Here is a 17,561-nt window from a genome sequence, read left to right as displayed (position 1 = left end):
TCGGGGTTCAACCGGACCACCATCTGGTAAGTCCCCCTCCAGCCTTGTGCTGCTCCCAACCAATTTGGACCTATGGAATATCACTATGGGGAACCACAGCCATGAGTCACATAACAAAACTAGAGTCACTACAATCAAAAATTCTAAGAACAGTAGTTAATGCAGCGTGGTACTCTAAAAATGATTACATACGTAAGGACTTTAAAATTCCAACGGTTATGGAAGAAATAAGCAGATACCCAAAAAAACATAAAGAGAAAATGGAAACATATCCCAACCAAATAGCTGTGGAGGTACACACAACCTGTATTGGAAGAAGATTAAAAAGGAGACATTCTACTGACCTATGCATACAAAACCATAAAAATTAAACAATCACACTGAGGTGGCATTTCATTGGAAGCTGTCACCCACGTGCTATGTAATCTATAACACATACAAGAATTTACCTAATGTCCAATGGACAAAGTGTAAAAAAAAAAAAAAAAAAAAAAAAAGCTGCTCCAGGACCTAAATTCGTAGGGGCTTGTGGTTGTGAGACTTTCAAGAGGTCGTATGCGCGAGCGCGGCAGGACATATAAAAGTATTTTATTTAGATTTTTTCACTCATGTATGAGCCGTTTTCGTCTGCGAAATCTAAATCTGCTTGGATTTTCGCAAATGATGCATATTCTTATTCTAAATCTTCGAGTCTAAATTGTAATTCCGACGATGGAGTGTCTATTTTGTATGTTTGTAATACCTCCTTGAAAGCTTTCAATTCTAATTTGAAGGCTTCGCGTTTTGCCTTCAATGATTTGACGCGATCTTCATATGATGGAGCCATGACTACGTTTTTTTGGTGGTTTAATGTGACCGGATAACAATTGAGATGGCAAACGATTCACAAGAAAGTATCTGAGTGTACTTTACCCAACGGCGATTCTGCAACCTTCCTCTCGTGCGTTGTTCCTGGAGTTGAGCTGCTGGATGACTGCTGGAATCGCGTTCAGGTGGGCTCCGATTGATGATGTTGCAAGCTCCTATGGGCATCCTCTGTAGCGAATTCCTTCTGGAATTGTGGACGGTCTCGGAGCGATGTTGCTCGATCGTTGATGTCGGTACAGGATGGAGCGATATCTCCACAGCTGCTGTCTCCGGTTGATGCGTGTCAGTGCTCTGGTGCACTACGATGCTTGCTTTGCTGTTGATACAAGATGGAGCGACTTCACCACTGCTGCTGTACCTCGTGAGTGTGCGTTAGTGCTGTTGCACTTCGACGTTTGCTCTGCTGTTGGTATAGGGTGGAGCGACTTCTCCACAGCTGCTATGTTTCGATTGGTGTACGTTGGTGCTGTTGCACCTTGACGTTCGTTCTGCTGATGATACAGGGTGGAGCAATTTCTCTACTGCTACCGTATCTCGATTGGTTGGAAATGCGAAAGAATCAAGCTCTTCCTTAGCTTGAATCCGACTCGAAGGACCAAAAATGTACCAGCCAAGCACGACGATTCTAATCTCGTACTCTTTTTTTGCCGGATGGCTCGTTCGACGGTTTAATGTCGTCGAAGCCAGTTCTAGGTTGTGGTAATAAATTGAACTGTGGTTGTTGATATATATTGTTACGATAAGTTTACACTCGACTGATGGAGTATGATTGACTGAATGAATGCTTAATGAGTTAACGGTATGGATGCACGACTGATAGAATTGTGAACTGAGATGCCGGGCGGGAGTGAGCTTGCTCTTTATATAGGGTGTCCCGTAACTCCTTGAACACCCGGAAATGGGGGGTTGCTGGGGTGACTCTGAACAACTTTTTCCTTTACCCAAATGTTGGTTACAGCTTCGTTTTTGAATTATTAACGAAAAACACTGGCCAATCAGAGCGCGCGTAGAGCGCGAATTGTACACCTACCACTGAATTATTAACGAAAAACACTGGCCAATCAGAGCGCGCGTAGAGCGCGAATTGTACACCTACCTGCTATGTACCCTACTTATGTATATCTTAATAAATTGAGGTGAAAACAGTGTAACGGCGTTTCCTCACCCACCTTAGTGTCATAAATTACACTATTATCCATACCGTATTGTACACGGGAAAGTTTGGCTATTTTGCGATTACGATGTAGCAACGATTTATTTTTTATAATATCGTCGAAAACAATAAAAGTGGCGGTGCAGTGAAGTGAGTTCACCGACCCGGCCGTACCATCAGCCGTTGAGGGTTACCTTGAAAGGTCAGGATCGGCACAATGACCCACTTCCGTCGAAGCAGGTTAATTCGTGGACGAATGGGTAAGTTTTTCATAAGTAATAAAACACTTTATTCCTTTCGGATAACGAATAAAAGTATCGCAAACAGTTATTAATTTCTGAAAATTAGTAAAAGCATTTAATTTGAATAAATGGTAGTATTTGTAAAATTTTCACCTAATGCATCACACAGCATATTTAAATAGTTTTATTTCTAACTATTGACATATTATTTATGCATATTGCAATGTGTTGTATTAGAATAAGTAGAATTGGTCCGGCATTCAACGTGTTAAACGACTCATTAGTTTATTTGTTATTCATGAATAACAAATAATTTCAAATTTAAGACGATGTAACATTTGCCGGACGCTTCCCTCGATACCCACGCTGTGCCAATGTGTTTGTTCACGGTCGCGCGCGGATGAGTCTCTGCGCTCCCGTGCCTGGGCGCGGGCTCTACACGCACTCTGAATGGCCAGTGTTTCTCGTTAATAATTCAAAAACGAAGCTTCAACCAACATTTTGGTAAAGGAAAAAGTTGTTCAGAGTCACCCCAGCAACCCCCCATTTCCGGGTGTTACATGAGTTACGGGACACAATGTATGTTTGGTAGGAGCTGAGATGGGTGAGGAAAGCCGTTGCACTGGTTTCACCTCAATTTATTAAAATCTAAATGCGATGGTCGGCGTACAGTTCGCCCGGAATAATACAATTGTTTTGTTCGCTGATCGTCCCGGTGGCAGCGGTTCGGCGGGTACGTTTCGATGGCTGGTAAAGGAAAAACTGACCGGAGGTGTAGGCGTACTGGGTTTTTATATTGTTAGGACAGGAAGACAGGAGTAAAGATAGACAAAGACAGAAGTAGAGAAAGTGGTGGAAACGGAAAATTTGCAGAAAGCGGGGCCGTTCGTCCTCGTGCGAACCTGGATGCCACATGTGCACTTCTTAGGCTATTCGAGGACGAAGGCAAGTCTTAACCCGGGGAGAGACAAAAAAACGGAAACTAAAATCTGAAGGAGTTGGAAACGAGAAAGTTCGCGTGGAAGAATAGAACAAGGTTCGGTAAGGGCTTGTTGGCAGCGACGTACCCGCCACAGAACAAAAAGCGGGATAAACGGCCTGTTTACATGGACCCTAGAGGCCGAAGAAGCAATTGCTGCTTGCAAAAAACAGTTGGCCGAGGCAGCATTATTGGCACACCCTACTCCTCAGCACTGACGTTTGCGACACTGCACTGGAAGCTGTTCTCCATCAGAGAAACCACGAAGTGTGTATCATAGATTTTAAGGGCACCGCGACAAGCATTGCCACAGAAAGACTGAAACCGGCGTTCATAGAAATGGACCCAGAGCAGATGAACACGTTGGCCAGTAACAGACCGCTAAAAACCTACACAGGTCCGAAAAATCACCCATGTTTCCCGAAGGGGGGTGCTGTAGGGACTTTAGCACGGCAAAAACGTCGTGAACGTTTCTCCCTAGACTAAAATTCCTGACGCGCCATCTACATGGCGTGGGGTATATGCGCGTTTGAAACGGCGTCCATCCTTCTTCCTTCGTGAGACGCTGTGTTCAAAATTACAGCACGCTACAAGCTACAACAGTCGTGAAATAGTACTGTTGCGTGGGTTCTTGAGGAATTTGATTTGCGCACGTAGAGCGCCAAAGCACTTAGGAACGCAATTGTTTAGGAAAGTTAATGAATATGGTGTTACGTGGGTTCTTGGGGAATTTGAGGGAATTGCCGCCCGTGGAACACTGAAGTACTCTGCTCACGATGATTTTAGGAAGTTAAATGAATAAAGAAAACTAACGTTGAAACCCTTTTTAAATTAATAAATAACTTAATAAATAACTTGATTGGAACAATAATTAACGAAATGTTTAACTATAACTTTATTACGAGATAATACGTCTGAGCTCTTTGAACGAAGAAAATTGAATGGGACCAGACGTCGTTGATTTTCATATCCCAAGCTTACATGCGCTTTGTTTTTCAAAAGGTCTCCAATCAAATTAAAGATCCTATATAACGGTTTTTGAGGATGAATTCGATTGGTTCTCATTATTTGTTTATCGCTTCGGCTACACCGCGGCACAATTTGAATGTGGCGTGCTTTAACATTCACACTACGAGGCGTCACATGACACCAGATTCGGACCACCCTAAAGCCGTGTTCACGGGCATGCACGACGAGCGATTAAAACTACGTTCATGCGATAGCGTAACAATGCAAAATCTAATGTTGAAACTTTTAATAAACTAATAAATAACTTGGTTGGAACAGGAATATGTGAAATGTTTAACTATAACTTTATTACGTCTAATCTCTTTGAACGAGGAAAATGGAATGGCTCGTCCGGCATCGTCGTTTTCTCATCGCCCCCACATCTTTTGTCTTACAAAAGTATCCAATCAAATTAAAGGTTCCATACACGTGTTCTTGAGGATGGCTCTGATTGGTTCTCATTATTAGACTTTCGCAGGCTTTTACATTCACACTACGGGGCGCCACATGACACCAGATTCTGACCGCTCTAAAGCCATTTTCACGTTCATGCACGGCTAGCGATTAAAGCTATTTCAAGCAACAACGTAACAGTATTATTTTTATAGTTGTATTTTATAGTTCTTACACGGCGCGATGATAGTTATACGTTTATATTTTTTTGCTGTATAATCTCGAAGAAATTTTTCTTAATTATAAATATTCTCTATTTAAAAATACTAGATCTTTTATTCCGCTTTGCCCGCCATCTTTAGACGCACATGGCTTATGACGCCACAATGCACAGTCTCGGCTTGCTAAAGGTCCGTTGATCTGCGTATCTTAACTAAGTAAATTAACGAGTCGGAACTCACGAGCGATTGAAAACGGTTTCTCTAACAGTTTCAGTGATAGTTTAAGAAAAAAAGAAAAGATCATTTCAGCGCGTATAATATATCGTTGAAGCCACAAAGCAGGCCAATTGAAAAAGATTCACAGAGGAATAATGCACCCCACCACGGCATTAATAACAAGAAGTGCGAAATAAATATTTCAGTGAGGAACGACTATATGCTAATGCCAAATGAAGTTAATACAAGTGAATTAATAAAGCTATCGTACGAGCAAGTGCAACTGAAATAAGTAAAAAAGCGTTAGAGTCTGTTACGAAGTAAGTGCTAAGAAACAAAATAAACGTAAAAAGACTAAATTCTACGCTGAATTTAGGCAAAGAAAGGAAAACTTGTTGGAAACAGCGACCGTTGAAGAGGAAGCATTGAAGACGAAAGTGAAACACCCAGGCATTCCTTCGCCCCACCGTAAAGCAAGCCATCATACAAAGATTTGTTTAGAATGATCAAAAACCTTAACAGGACAATTGAAAATTTAACCGAGCAACTAGAACAAGGAAAAAAAATTGAGTGGACCTAAGACAGACCTCAATGTTTTGAAAAATGACAAGAAGATGAAAAAGGAACAATGAAAAAGGCACTAGCAACATCACTGTCTCTCTGGAGGACCTCCACAACAAACTAAGGTTACAGTAAAGAAAAAAAACAGCTTAGAAATGCAGACTTTGCAAGAAATGGCATGAAAATCTGCAACCAGCATGAAGAACAACTAGTGTTTATCATCCTTTCAAGCATTTGGAACACCTAAGGCTATTGTCTTACACCTCCGTTCAGCAAGTATCTACTCTCTACCCAAACCACCACCATCAGAACAAGCTTATTGAATCAGACGAGGATGTCAGATCAAGACTTAAATCCCAATTGACGTAAGAATTTTTTCGCTTAGATTTCTATTTCTAGGTGCTAATAGTAGATGGGGACAACTAGTGTTTGTCACCCTTTTGGGCATTTGGAGCATCCCAGATTATTGTTTTATATCTCTGTTCAGTAAATATTTACTCTTTATCCAAACCACCACCATCAGAACAAGCCTGTCAAAGTAGACGAGGACACAAATGCTATTTCCTTAATATACTCAGAAATTGGTGGTATCAATACATCATTATGAAGTGTCGCGAGTCTTTCATACCTGTTTCTATCTAATATTAATTAAAGACATTTATTTTGGAACACTTGAAAAGGTTTTGTGTTTGTAGGAGCTGTTGAACACCATACCGGTGAAACATAAATTACTAGGGGTCTTAGTATGATGGATGTATATATTAATCTCTTATTTTTTATTAGTACTGGTGAACTTGTAATCATTAATGGATATATTTTCTTTAACATCTCATGTGCTTTTCTAAGTGCTTACTTAATATGGTTTGTACAGGTTAATTTAGAATCTAAGTGAACGCCAAGGTATTTTACATTATTTTCTGGTTTTAGTTTTTTATTATAGACTGTCACAGGTATAAAGATTTTGCTGTCTTTCCTTTTTTTGCGGAATACTATTATTTATGTTTTATCCGAGTTTATGCTTATTTTTCATTAGCCATAGTATTTTTCCAAATCATATAGGTGTATTCGAATTTGATTTGCTGCCACTGCATGAAATGAGTATGCATATATAGCTGTGTCATCAGCAAAAAGTGCCAACTTTGTTTTATTAACACGTTGCGTACCGCGTCACCCGTACTTGGGTGACGGGCATGCTTCCGTGGGGCCCGCGTCACCCATATATGGGTGACGCTTTTCTTGTTGAAGTTAAATAAGATTTTCAGTTGCATTTTGAAAACAAATTTAATGGAACAAGTTCTGAAGTATAAATATAGAATATACAGCGTAAAAATATAAAAAATACACAAATAACACTCTACTTTTTATTAATTTATATAGGATAACATATTATATTATACTATGTCGCATGAAATTCGTTGAAACAGTCCAAGCACATCTGTGGCGATTTTGGGCAATTCAAACAATACGTTGTTTTTTTAAGGTTTTTTCTTGCTTGTTGGCGTTCGACCATTTTCCTCTTCTTTTTGTAACAAAGTACGCACATCTTTCTTACAGGCTTCCCCTGCTGATTTTTGCGGATCTCCAAGTGGTGAGACAGATTCCTTCTTTTGGGTCTATTAGGGTTGGGCACAGTATCTTTTGAGGACAACCATTCTGTGACTAAAAGTTCACGGAATTTTCTTATATGTATTTTTTTTTGTGTAGCTCTCTGATACACTATATGTGCATTTACTATCGTTGTACCTAATGGTTTTTCGTATGTTTGTTGCATATGACACCATCTGGTCGCTTCTGTCGATGCCACTTTTACCAATATTGTACTCTCTTATCGCCAAAGGTTTCATTTTCGTAGGACGACCGCGATGTGTAGAATTCGAGCTTGGAGTCATGATGGGAGGATGTTTTGTGGATAAGATTGTGACATCGCGAACATCTCTCCATTTGGATATATAATACCATTTAATACCATTTGGATCTTCTCGTGCCACCATTTCCCCTCTTTTCAACGGATACATTACACAACTTGGTTTTTTTTTTTTATTGCGCCGTACCGTTCCAACCACATGCGTCTTAGAATTTAAAAATTTAAGTGCTAATTCATAACTAGTGTAAAAATTATCAACAAATAAAGTACGTCCTTCGTTCAATAATTTGTCTGCAAGTTCAGTGCAGACACTCTCTGCTATGCCAACTTTTCTTTTTCCGCTGGTATCTCGTCCAGAATATATTTTTGAAGACCATGTGTATCCTTCGGTGGAGCATAGTTTGAACAGTTTTACACCGTACTTATGTGACTTTGTTGGAATATACTGCCGAAATACTAGTCGTCCCCTCCACGGAACCATTGTCTCGTCGACAACAATGTCTTTGCCTGGTGAAAAAACCTTCTGATAATTAACCATCAATATGTCTACAAGTGGTAAAACTTTTCCAAGTTTGTTATTTTGTACTATCGTTTCATTGTTAGCAAAATGCAAGTTTGATAGCAGTTCTTCAAATCGATTGCGGGACATTGTGCTGCGCGGCAATGAAAAATTGTATACAGGATCCGTTGACCAACATTTCTTTAGCGGTGTTTGTACTAGACCCATCCAAATCATCAATCCAATAAATTTTTTAATTTCTTCGGAAGTGGTGAGATTCCATTTATTTTGTCCAGCGTGACCAGTCGTTTTATGTTCAAGTAATTTCTGCTCTGCATATCTATTAGTTTCTGTGACTAAAAGACTTATTACTGTTTCATTCAAGAATAGCGAAAGAACTTCACCGGGGCTAATGCCAGACGGCAAATCCAACAAAAGCCCACTTTTTCCAGTGAACGGAAATGATTGTTGCCTTATATTTTCCAATGAATTATCAGCTGTGTTCAATTTCTCTTCTTCGTCTAAAGCCAGTTCTTCTAGTAATTCTTCAATATCTTCACTTGCATATGATTCATCAGTATCCGAGCTTGAACTCGACGAAATTCTATTTCTAACTTTTCTTCTAAAACTCACAACGTTTTCATCACTACTCTCACTTTCAATTGTACTTTCACGCCGTCCAATGAACATTTTTGGGATAAAAAATTACTGATGTGCGTTTCAGAAAAAGTATGCTTTTCAACTGAATAATCTATACATGAAAGATGTATATGTGATTCTTTTGACTACATTGTCGCGTAAACTATAGAAAGACAACGTTCTGCGGAACGGAGTAGATCGAGTGGGGGAAGGGCTCGAGCGCGTCGCGCTACGCTTGGACCACGCTGCTCTAACCGAAACGCTTATCGCTTTCCAGGGAATGCGATAAACGTTTCCAAATCCAAAATAAGCTACTTACCAATAAGATTATTTCGGAACAAAACAATGTATCAATTACATAGGTCGATAGCACTGTAAATGTAGATAATCGACAATGCATGGATCTACTCGAGTTACATTGTTGGTTTTCCCGCATATCTCTCCGCTATCGTTCTAGTGCGCCGAGTAAAAAACTTGGGCCGGTAGGAAACAAAACGTAATCACGCTTGGTACGCAACGTGTTAAATTCTGGTAGATCACTTAGATATATATTGTAAGATTTGCTTGGACTTGTAATTGGGGTTCAAAAAGTGTATTTAAAATAATAATAACAATAATTTATTAACAAAAGTAGAAAAATGAAACAAAAACTAAATGTCTACTTTAACTATGAACCACGCTGTTTCCATACATAATCTTTTTTTCCGTGCTTTCAGCTCAAAGTCTCCTTTCTTCCAAGTCTTACCCGACACTAATCAAACCTTCTATGAAGGAAAAGGAAAGTAGTAAGCTAATTTTGTTGATAACTATGGTTCATCTGTACTTCAGGTGGGGGGCATTGTCAGTGGTGTCAAATCCTGCACCTGTATCACATCTGGTTGCATCTAATATAGAATATATTACGTCACAGATGTAACAACCGCCTGGTAAAAAAATACTCTGCTGTGTTTTGAAAAGTTCATCCAAATCCTTTTTAGCATACTAATAATGTTCCATCCTGCATACTCTCTCTCTTCTTAAATGGAGATTCGAAAAATACTGTACAACAGATGGGTACACTTGTAGTAGACCATTACTGGGACTATTTGACAATATAATAAAACTCCGTTTTATTAGAGCATTATAAGTCTCTGGAATTCTATACTTTTCAGGTAATTCACGTGGCTCAATAACTCGGAAACCCTTAGCATTAACCCTGCTTAACGCTTTTACTGTTCCGGTCAATATGACCTGGTGTTTAATATCTTATGCTGGCAGGTATAAAAATAATAAACAAATGTAATTTGTTTTATTATAATATAGGTTGTAATTTTGTAATTTTATTTTTACAATATAGTTTAACAAAAATACATAAAGGTAATATATGTAGTATAAAGTTAAAACTAAAGTAAAAATTAAATATAAATATCTGTCATTTAAAACTAGAAGTGAAGATTGGAAGTTACGTCAATATGCAATATATAAACTAAACATAAATATTTAACATTTAAAACTATGAATAAAGAGGAGGAGTAATATTAATTTTAATGTTGTTTACAATTTGGGCAATAGTATGTTGAATATGACTTACAAATATGTTTTCTGCAGTTGGAGCATGTCATATTTGTCTTATTGCCATTATTAGATGGGCAAAATTTATATCGAGCTCGTTCTGACTCCTCTAATTGATGCCATGTGTATTGATATTTCATTTATTTCTCTCATATGTTGTAACAAATTGCGTGATTTTTTTGTTCTTGGTGTACATTGTCTTGAAAGTATTTTCGGCGTAACGAGAGATTTTCCTAATTCCTCTAAAAATAATCTCCTTTTTATTAATTTATTAGCATTGCACTGAGGATTTGTCGAAGTCCAAAGTACAAATGCATTACAGGCAGATACGTCAAGCATATTATAAAAAATTATCAGAGGCCAACGATTTGTTTTACGCTTACAGGTATATGTATTTACGAGCTGGTCAAGAGTGTCTAAAATTATCTTCGGCTTTCTGTCAGATCTGCTACTAATATCAATAGAATTATGATTGGTACTCATAAGAATAATACAACAGTTGTATTCTTCGCAAAATAAAATGATGAACTATGTAGGATATTGTACCAGCCAAGCATGACGATTTTATTCTTGTGCTCCTTTTTTTTTTGCCGGTTGGCTCGTTCGACGTTTTAAGATCGGTGAAGACTGTTCAAATATGGGTGAAGAAGTTGAACTGTGGTTGTTGATCTTTATTGTTATGTTTACACTCGACTGGTGGAGTATGAATGTTTAGCGAATCGATGGTATGGATGCCTTGGCGTATTCTTGTGAACTGATATTTTGAACTGATCTGCGGGCGAGGGTGAACTCGCCCTTTACACCATTAGCGATTATTGCTTCACAACGTCTGGGCATACTTTCAACCAGCTTTGCAGCGTATGAGACAGGAAGAGATCTCCATATTTCTCGAATACGGCGAACTAGCGTCTTCAATTTTAAAATACGCTTTCCTCGGAGTTTGTACTTCATGAGAGACCAAACATTTTCGATTGGATTGGCATCGGGGGACTGAGATGGCCAATCCAACACGTTGACACTATTCGCTGTTTTCCACTCCGTACAAAGGCGGCTTCGGTGTTTGGGGTCGTTGTCCTCTTGAAGTATCCAATGATCTCTGGTTCTTTTAAACCAATGTTTCACCGATACTAAGAGACCCCTTTGGTACAGTTTAAGCATCTTCTGGGCATTTAAATTATCCGTAAAGACGCACAAAGTTCCGAAACCCCGACTGTTGAAGCACCCCCAAACATGAACTTTTATTGGGTGTTTAATGCTTCTTTGGATGACTGGATTTCCATGGGCAGACCAGGCTCGTTTTATAGGAGTCCAAGCCCAAAAAGATGACTCATCGCTGAACACGACATTGTTCCAATCACGACAAACGTTTTCATGTGCCCACGCCAACCGTTTTCCGACGTGCTTTGTTGAAAGCAACGGCTTCGAAAGTGTACTACGCCAAGCAACTTTATTTTCTTCCAACCGACGTTTAATTGTTACTATGCCTATTTTTATGCCCTTTTTTGCTAACATTGCTTGCGCTTTACGTAAGGAAAGTGTCGGATTTTTCGAAAAAAGCTGCAGAATTGCTTTATCATCCCTTTTTGTCGTAGCTCCCTTCGAACCTCGATCAGGGAGATCATTGACACAATTTGTTTCTTTATAACGTTGCACCCACTTATTTACAAATTCGCGAGACTTGTGCAGATATTTTGCTGCATTTCTAACACTCATTTTTGGCCCTTTCGGGTGCTGGCACAAGAATACTGCTTCGAATCGTTTAGCGTATACGGCACTCATCTCGAAATGACTTGAACTTTTCAGTGACAGAAATGATACTAAGAGAATTGGGGTTATTGTGTATTAGAGGAGACATTGTATGTTTGGACTGGCACAATCTTTGCTGTATTGGGTATCAAATTTCACAGATATCGCGTCCACGCTCTTGTGAAACAGACTGTATGTTTTCTGACTGGCCTCGTCGAGTTCTGGTTGCGCTGATTGGTTAGCGAGGTGGTGTGAAAAATCACCAATCACGGGCCTAAATGAATGGTGACAACCCTCTCCTTGCGTCTGTAACATGTTTTTTTTTTTTGGAGAAAGGGATGCCTGTGGGTTTTTTCAGGTTAGCCGCTTTTGGGGGACAGAATTTGTTGATGCAAAATTGTCAGCCTCGAAAGCGGTACCGTTTTATGGTCAAAAAAGTCCCATCGCTGGCGCGAACAATGAGGTTTGCGCGGCGCATGGTAGTCCAAGGGGGGTCTGGTCGGCCAAAGTGAGGTTTGACATTTTGATCATTAATATTCTCGATGTCTTTGAATATCGCGATCGTCGCCGTAAACGCATTGACTTTCGCATGATCGTGGTAGCCATTGAAACGCGTGGTGCATTTCGAAAAATGCTTTGTTCCGTTGACTGTTTTCCGTTTAAGGAAACCAGAAGTTTTGAAAATTGAGACGTGGATAATTGTACAGGTGATGCTAGAGGAGTGTCTTTGGAAGTGGAATTGGTATCTTGGATGTCGGAGTTGGAAACGGAGTTTGAATTTTGAATCTCGGAGCCTGTGGAGTCGTGGAACTCCGCCTGTGCGTTGGGCGCCAACATTATAGTAGGATTTTTGGAAAGAAAGGATTTTCTTTGGTATCTGGGAAAGAACACACAAAAGTTTATTTATCTTTTGTCGATACATGTTAAATGTTTGATGTAGAATAATTTCGAACAAATCAATGCAGTGTTCGAGCTGTGGCTCTCGCTTTCGGGCGTCCGGCTTTATGCAGCCGTACTCTCCCGTTACAACATTAACGAAACGGATAAAACGATTTATAACAATTACTGTGGGAAGGCGTCCAGGTAGCCTCCTGTACTCTACTCTCTGGAAGGCGACCGGCGGATAGTCCAGCCGTTCTCTCCATTCCAGGAGCGACCTAGGTATAGCTCCCGTACTCTCTTATCACAATCTTATGTAATGCGCGAAAAGTGATTTGTAACAATTATTGTGGGAAGGCGTCCGGTGAGCGTCCTGCACTCTACTCTCTGGAAGGCGACCGGCGGATAGTCCAGCCGTTCTCTCCTCCAGAGAGTGACCCAGGTGACAGTACCCGTACTCTCCTGTACTGTACGAGCGTCCGAAAGCTAGGCTTCGTACTCCCACTCTCAAGGACGACCGATGGTAATCCTCGTTCTCTCCCAGCGGAGTACAAGTATTGTGTGCGGTTTGTGAGGCTCGATCAGACGATCGACCGGCGCCGTACCCCGAGCTTCTGCTCTATACCGGCTTTCGCGAGAAGATGTTGGTTTCTCTACTTTCTGGGAACCCTTGCCAGGAGAACACGTGTTCGGCGGAGTGCGCGCGACTTGGAAAAACCCTGCTCTTGCCACTCGGATCACTGAGCAAGTTAGGCCTACCCTTTCGGGACGCAGCTCACTTAGACGACCCTCCAGGCTGCGGGCAGCCCGGAGTGTCGTTACCAGCGGGGGCCACGGGGAGGCGGAGCTGCGAGCATGCGTGCTTGGTCCCAGCAGGATGGCCTTGCTGGCCGATTTTAACCTACCCCACCACGGTTCCATCCCTAGAGCCGCCTGCACTGGTGAACGTAGGTTAACAACTCATGCACTGTTCCCATCACCTTGATTCTACTGTGTACTTATTCCTTATTCTATTCTTATTTATTCCTGTTTGCTCAGTCCAGTGTTGTAAAAATGTAACATGCAGACGTGCAAAAAAAAAAAAACAGAGCGGAGAGAAGATAGTGTTCTGGAGGTGCTGAAAGATAGTGAGAGAGGTGCTAGGTGGTGAGGAGTTAACCGAAATGCCGGAACGGGGGACTTGCCTTAATCGGCCGGTCTGCGAGGATGTCCTCCTCTATAAAAAAGGACCCTACCCCCAAGCTAAGGCGCGCGGTGGATGCACTGGGGCGTGGCCGGTGGGACCCGGGTGTAAGTAGCCTTGGCCAGGTAAGGCGGCTCTGCCTGGCTCGACCTTCTTTTCGACCACACTCGTGGGAACACTATGGATGATTCACTAAAAATAAACAAAACGGGGTTGGGGGGTGAAGAAGGTGCGGGAGTGGTCCCTAGGGACGAGAGCAGTGGCTCTGGAGTGGCGGAGATGACAAGAGCGCAGGTCGAACAGCTGTGCGAGAGGACAGTGTCCATCTCGAGAAAGTTGGAGCGAGCCTCGTCTAGCGAGTCTAGACAGCGCTCCACCTCAAGAAAGAGGGCGTCGACCAACGAGCCGCGGTCGGGGTCCTCCACGTCGGCGGCGAGATCGCCAATCAGACTTCGATCTGGTTCGGTCTCGTCTGTTGGCGTGGGGGCCCTGGCTAGGCCCGGTGACCTGGAGGACACCGGGGCCTCGAGTGGGTCCGAATATGGCGATCCGGGGGGACTCAAACCCCTAGCACGCAAGAGGAACAGGGGCCGCCCCACTACTACTGGGGGGTATGCCCGAAAGATAAAGGAGCGAGCGGCCCAGGATGAAATGGCTAGGGAGGAGGCTGGGGAAATTCTGATCCGGGACATCCTGGACTCGAGAGTCCCTCTGTCGCGGCTGCTGTCGCGTCATTCGGAGGGTGCCCGGATGGAACTGGTCCTCCCCCAACGGCATGGGTACCCTCTGGGTAAGATGCCCTTTGACGGTGGCCCGAAAACTGGCCACCGCCGGCCGACTAAAAGTTGGGTAGGTAGCAGCGCGGGTGGACGTCCTCTAGGCCCGCCCGCGCAGTGTTACCGGCGCTTGGAGGTGGATCACACACAGCACCGGTGCACTGCAGAGGTGGATAGGAGTCGCCGATGTTCTAGATGCGGCGACTCTACCCACCGGGCGGGCCTATGCCCGGCGGCCGACCCGAAGTGCCCTTTGTGCACCGATTTGGGGTGGCCGGCCGGGCATAGATTGGGGGCGAGGACATGTGTCTCGACCACCGAAAAGGGGCGGGCACGTCCCGCCACGGTACGGCAAGTGGGGATAGAGGAGGGGAGCGCTGTTCAACAGCGCCCCAGTGAGGATCCGGGCCGGGGGGAGGCCATGGTTACGGCCTAAAAATCAATGTGTTTGGTTCGCTTGTGAAATTCCGGGTTTTGTAACAGTTTGATCGCACTCTGATTGTCGAGAAGAAGTTTAGGCTGTATGATATTTTTTTTAGTAATATTATATCATACTTCAAACGTTTCAACCAGATTAATTCTTTTATCGCTTCAGCCTCCGCAATAAATTTCGATTTTATAGTAGATAAAAGAAGCAACTTTTTTCCGTTTCTGTGAACACCATGAAATGGTGCTTTCACCTAGTTTAAAAACACAACCTGAGGTTGATTGCAGAGTTTCAGCTTCACTTGCGTAATCAGCATCACTAAAAGCTAAGAGATTAAAGTCATATTTCGCCATAAAAACTTATCCATAATTTACAGGTCTTTTCAAATATTTCAAACTTCTTTTTACCGCATTCCAGTGTATTTTGTCTGAAGATTCTAAATACTGACTTACTGTACTTAGCGCAAACGCAATATCTGGCCTAGTACCGACCGCTAAATATTTTACATTAAGGATCCTACGGCTTGTCTATATAGTGCGTGTACCCCTTCGGATCGTTGTATGCCATGCACCAACACGATCAACTCCTGCTATTTGTCCATAGGGCTGGACACCGAATTTGCATCAGCCATATTGTATCGCTCCAGGACCTTTCTGGCGTACCAAGATTGATGCAAGAAGATAGCGCCGTCAGTGTCCTGCTCTATCTGAAATCCTAGAAACAAACTTAAGTCGCCAGTAGTTACATCAAACTCTCTTTTCAATTGGACTAGCAACCCGTTCACGATTTCTTCGTCTGTTGCTGTTATTAAAAACCATCGTCTTTATACAGTAGCGGACAAAAGATTAAGACGAAATGGAAAAAATAAATAATTGATTTACTTTCCATAAAAAATATAAATACAGTGTTCTACTTTTGGTATTAACTAATTAGACATTTGTTTATACACTTACAAAAAAAATTTCGTTTTGATATTTTGCTCAGTAGCGAAGTTACAAAAAAAGGAACGAAATCTGTATAATATTTCGTCGGTCAAAAGTTTAAGACTACACAAAAAATATTAAGTTTTGGTAAAAAAATATGCACAATTTTTGTTTAAATTCAATATTTTGTCCAATATCCGTTATTTCTTATCACTTCGGTACATCTTCTTGGCATTGAATCTATTAGTTTTTTACATTGATCTACCGTAATATTACTCCAAGCTGTTTCAATTGTAGAGTAAAGTTCATTCAAATTTTTCGGTTTATAACCTTGTACTGTCTTTTTTATGATGCTCCACAAGTTCTCGATTGGATTAATATCTGGTGATTGGGACGGCCACGGCAGCACGATAATATTTTCTTCTTGAAAAAACTGTTTCACAACCCGAGCCGTGTGCTTCGGATCATTATCATTTTGAAAAATAAAATCATCACTCATATTGTTGCGTGCAAAAGGTAACATTGTGTTCTTGAGTATGTCCATGTATTGAAAACGGTCCATAATTCCATTGATACAACATATCGGACCAGGGCCGCTTCGAGAAAAACACGCCCACACCATAACGTTTCCACCACCATGTTTAAGAGTTTTTAAAACGCACTGTGTTTTCAAACTTTCGCCAATTCGACGTCTAACGTACCGTATCCCGTCAGAACAGACGCGATTGAATTTCGATTCGTCAGAAAACAATACCTTTTGCCAATCTTCACTTGTCCAATGCTTATGAGCTTTAGCAAATGCAAGTCGTCTTTTTCGATTCCTAGAACTCAGCAGTGGTTTCTTTTGGGGTTTTCGTCCTCTTAAGTTAAAGTCTTCTAATCTTCTCCTAACAGTTCTAGCACTAATTTGTGTATCGTTTTCATAGTTTATCTCCGCAGCAATATTATTTGCACTACGAAAACGATCCTTTTCGCTCAATCGATGAATCCGGCGATCCATTTTCGGTGTTGTTTTCCGTGGTCTTCCGTTTTTCGGTTGATCGCAATACATGCCTGTCTTTAAAAATTTATACCAAGCTTGTTTACAAGCCGTTTCTGACCTGTTCACTATATTTGCTATTTCGGTGAAGGTTTTACTTTGCTTTCGCAGCCTTACGATTTGTTCCCTTTCGTTTTCAAGTAAATTCTTTGATTTACCCATAGTCTGTTCCTACCTAAATGAATTTTAAGCAATAAAAGGTACACTAAACAATGATTTTGACATTCCAGAATCAAAATGTTCAAAAACTGTACTCGTACTCACGTTTTACACAGATCGTCTTAAACTAATGTCCACTGTTTCCAAGTGCTAAGCGGTAACTAACTGTTGTAACTCCTACATTGTTTGTATTTAACAACTGACTGTCTGAGGTTACGAAGGTCAAACATACAGCT

At 41.4% G+C, this 17,561-nt stretch overlaps 2 protein-coding genes across 2 annotated transcripts; both read right to left on the bottom strand.

Moving 5' to 3' along the window:
* Positions 1 to 673: 673 nt before the first annotated feature.
* On the bottom strand, positions 674 to 8,693 carry LOC108577294 (piggyBac transposable element-derived protein 4-like). The gene is made up of 4 exons (XM_017940432.1): positions 7,373 to 8,693; positions 7,182 to 7,299; positions 888 to 1,225; positions 674 to 828 (listed from the first exon to the last, which is right to left on the bottom strand). The coding sequence occupies exons 1-4, from the start codon at positions 8,691 to 8,693 to the stop codon at positions 674 to 676; spliced, it is 1,932 nt and encodes a 643-aa protein (XP_017795921.1).
* Positions 8,694 to 16,450: 7,757 nt separating this feature from the next.
* Positions 16,451 to 17,330, bottom strand: LOC108577298. Its single transcript, XM_017940435.1, has 2 exons — positions 16,899 to 17,330; positions 16,451 to 16,491 (listed from the first exon to the last, which is right to left on the bottom strand). The coding sequence occupies exons 1-2, from the start codon at positions 17,326 to 17,328 to the stop codon at positions 16,451 to 16,453; spliced, it is 471 nt and encodes a 156-aa protein (XP_017795924.1). The 5' UTR covers positions 17,329 to 17,330.
* Between the last annotated feature and the right edge of the window lie 231 nt (positions 17,331 to 17,561).

The sequence above is a fragment of the Habropoda laboriosa genome, unplaced genomic scaffold, assembly GCF_001263275.1.
Source record: "Habropoda laboriosa isolate 0110345459 unplaced genomic scaffold, ASM126327v1 scaffold739, whole genome shotgun sequence".
NCBI lineage: Eukaryota > Metazoa > Arthropoda > Insecta > Hymenoptera > Apidae > Habropoda > Habropoda laboriosa.
The sequence above is the reverse complement of the archived record's forward strand: the minus strand, read 5'-3'. Positions and strand labels throughout refer to the sequence as shown.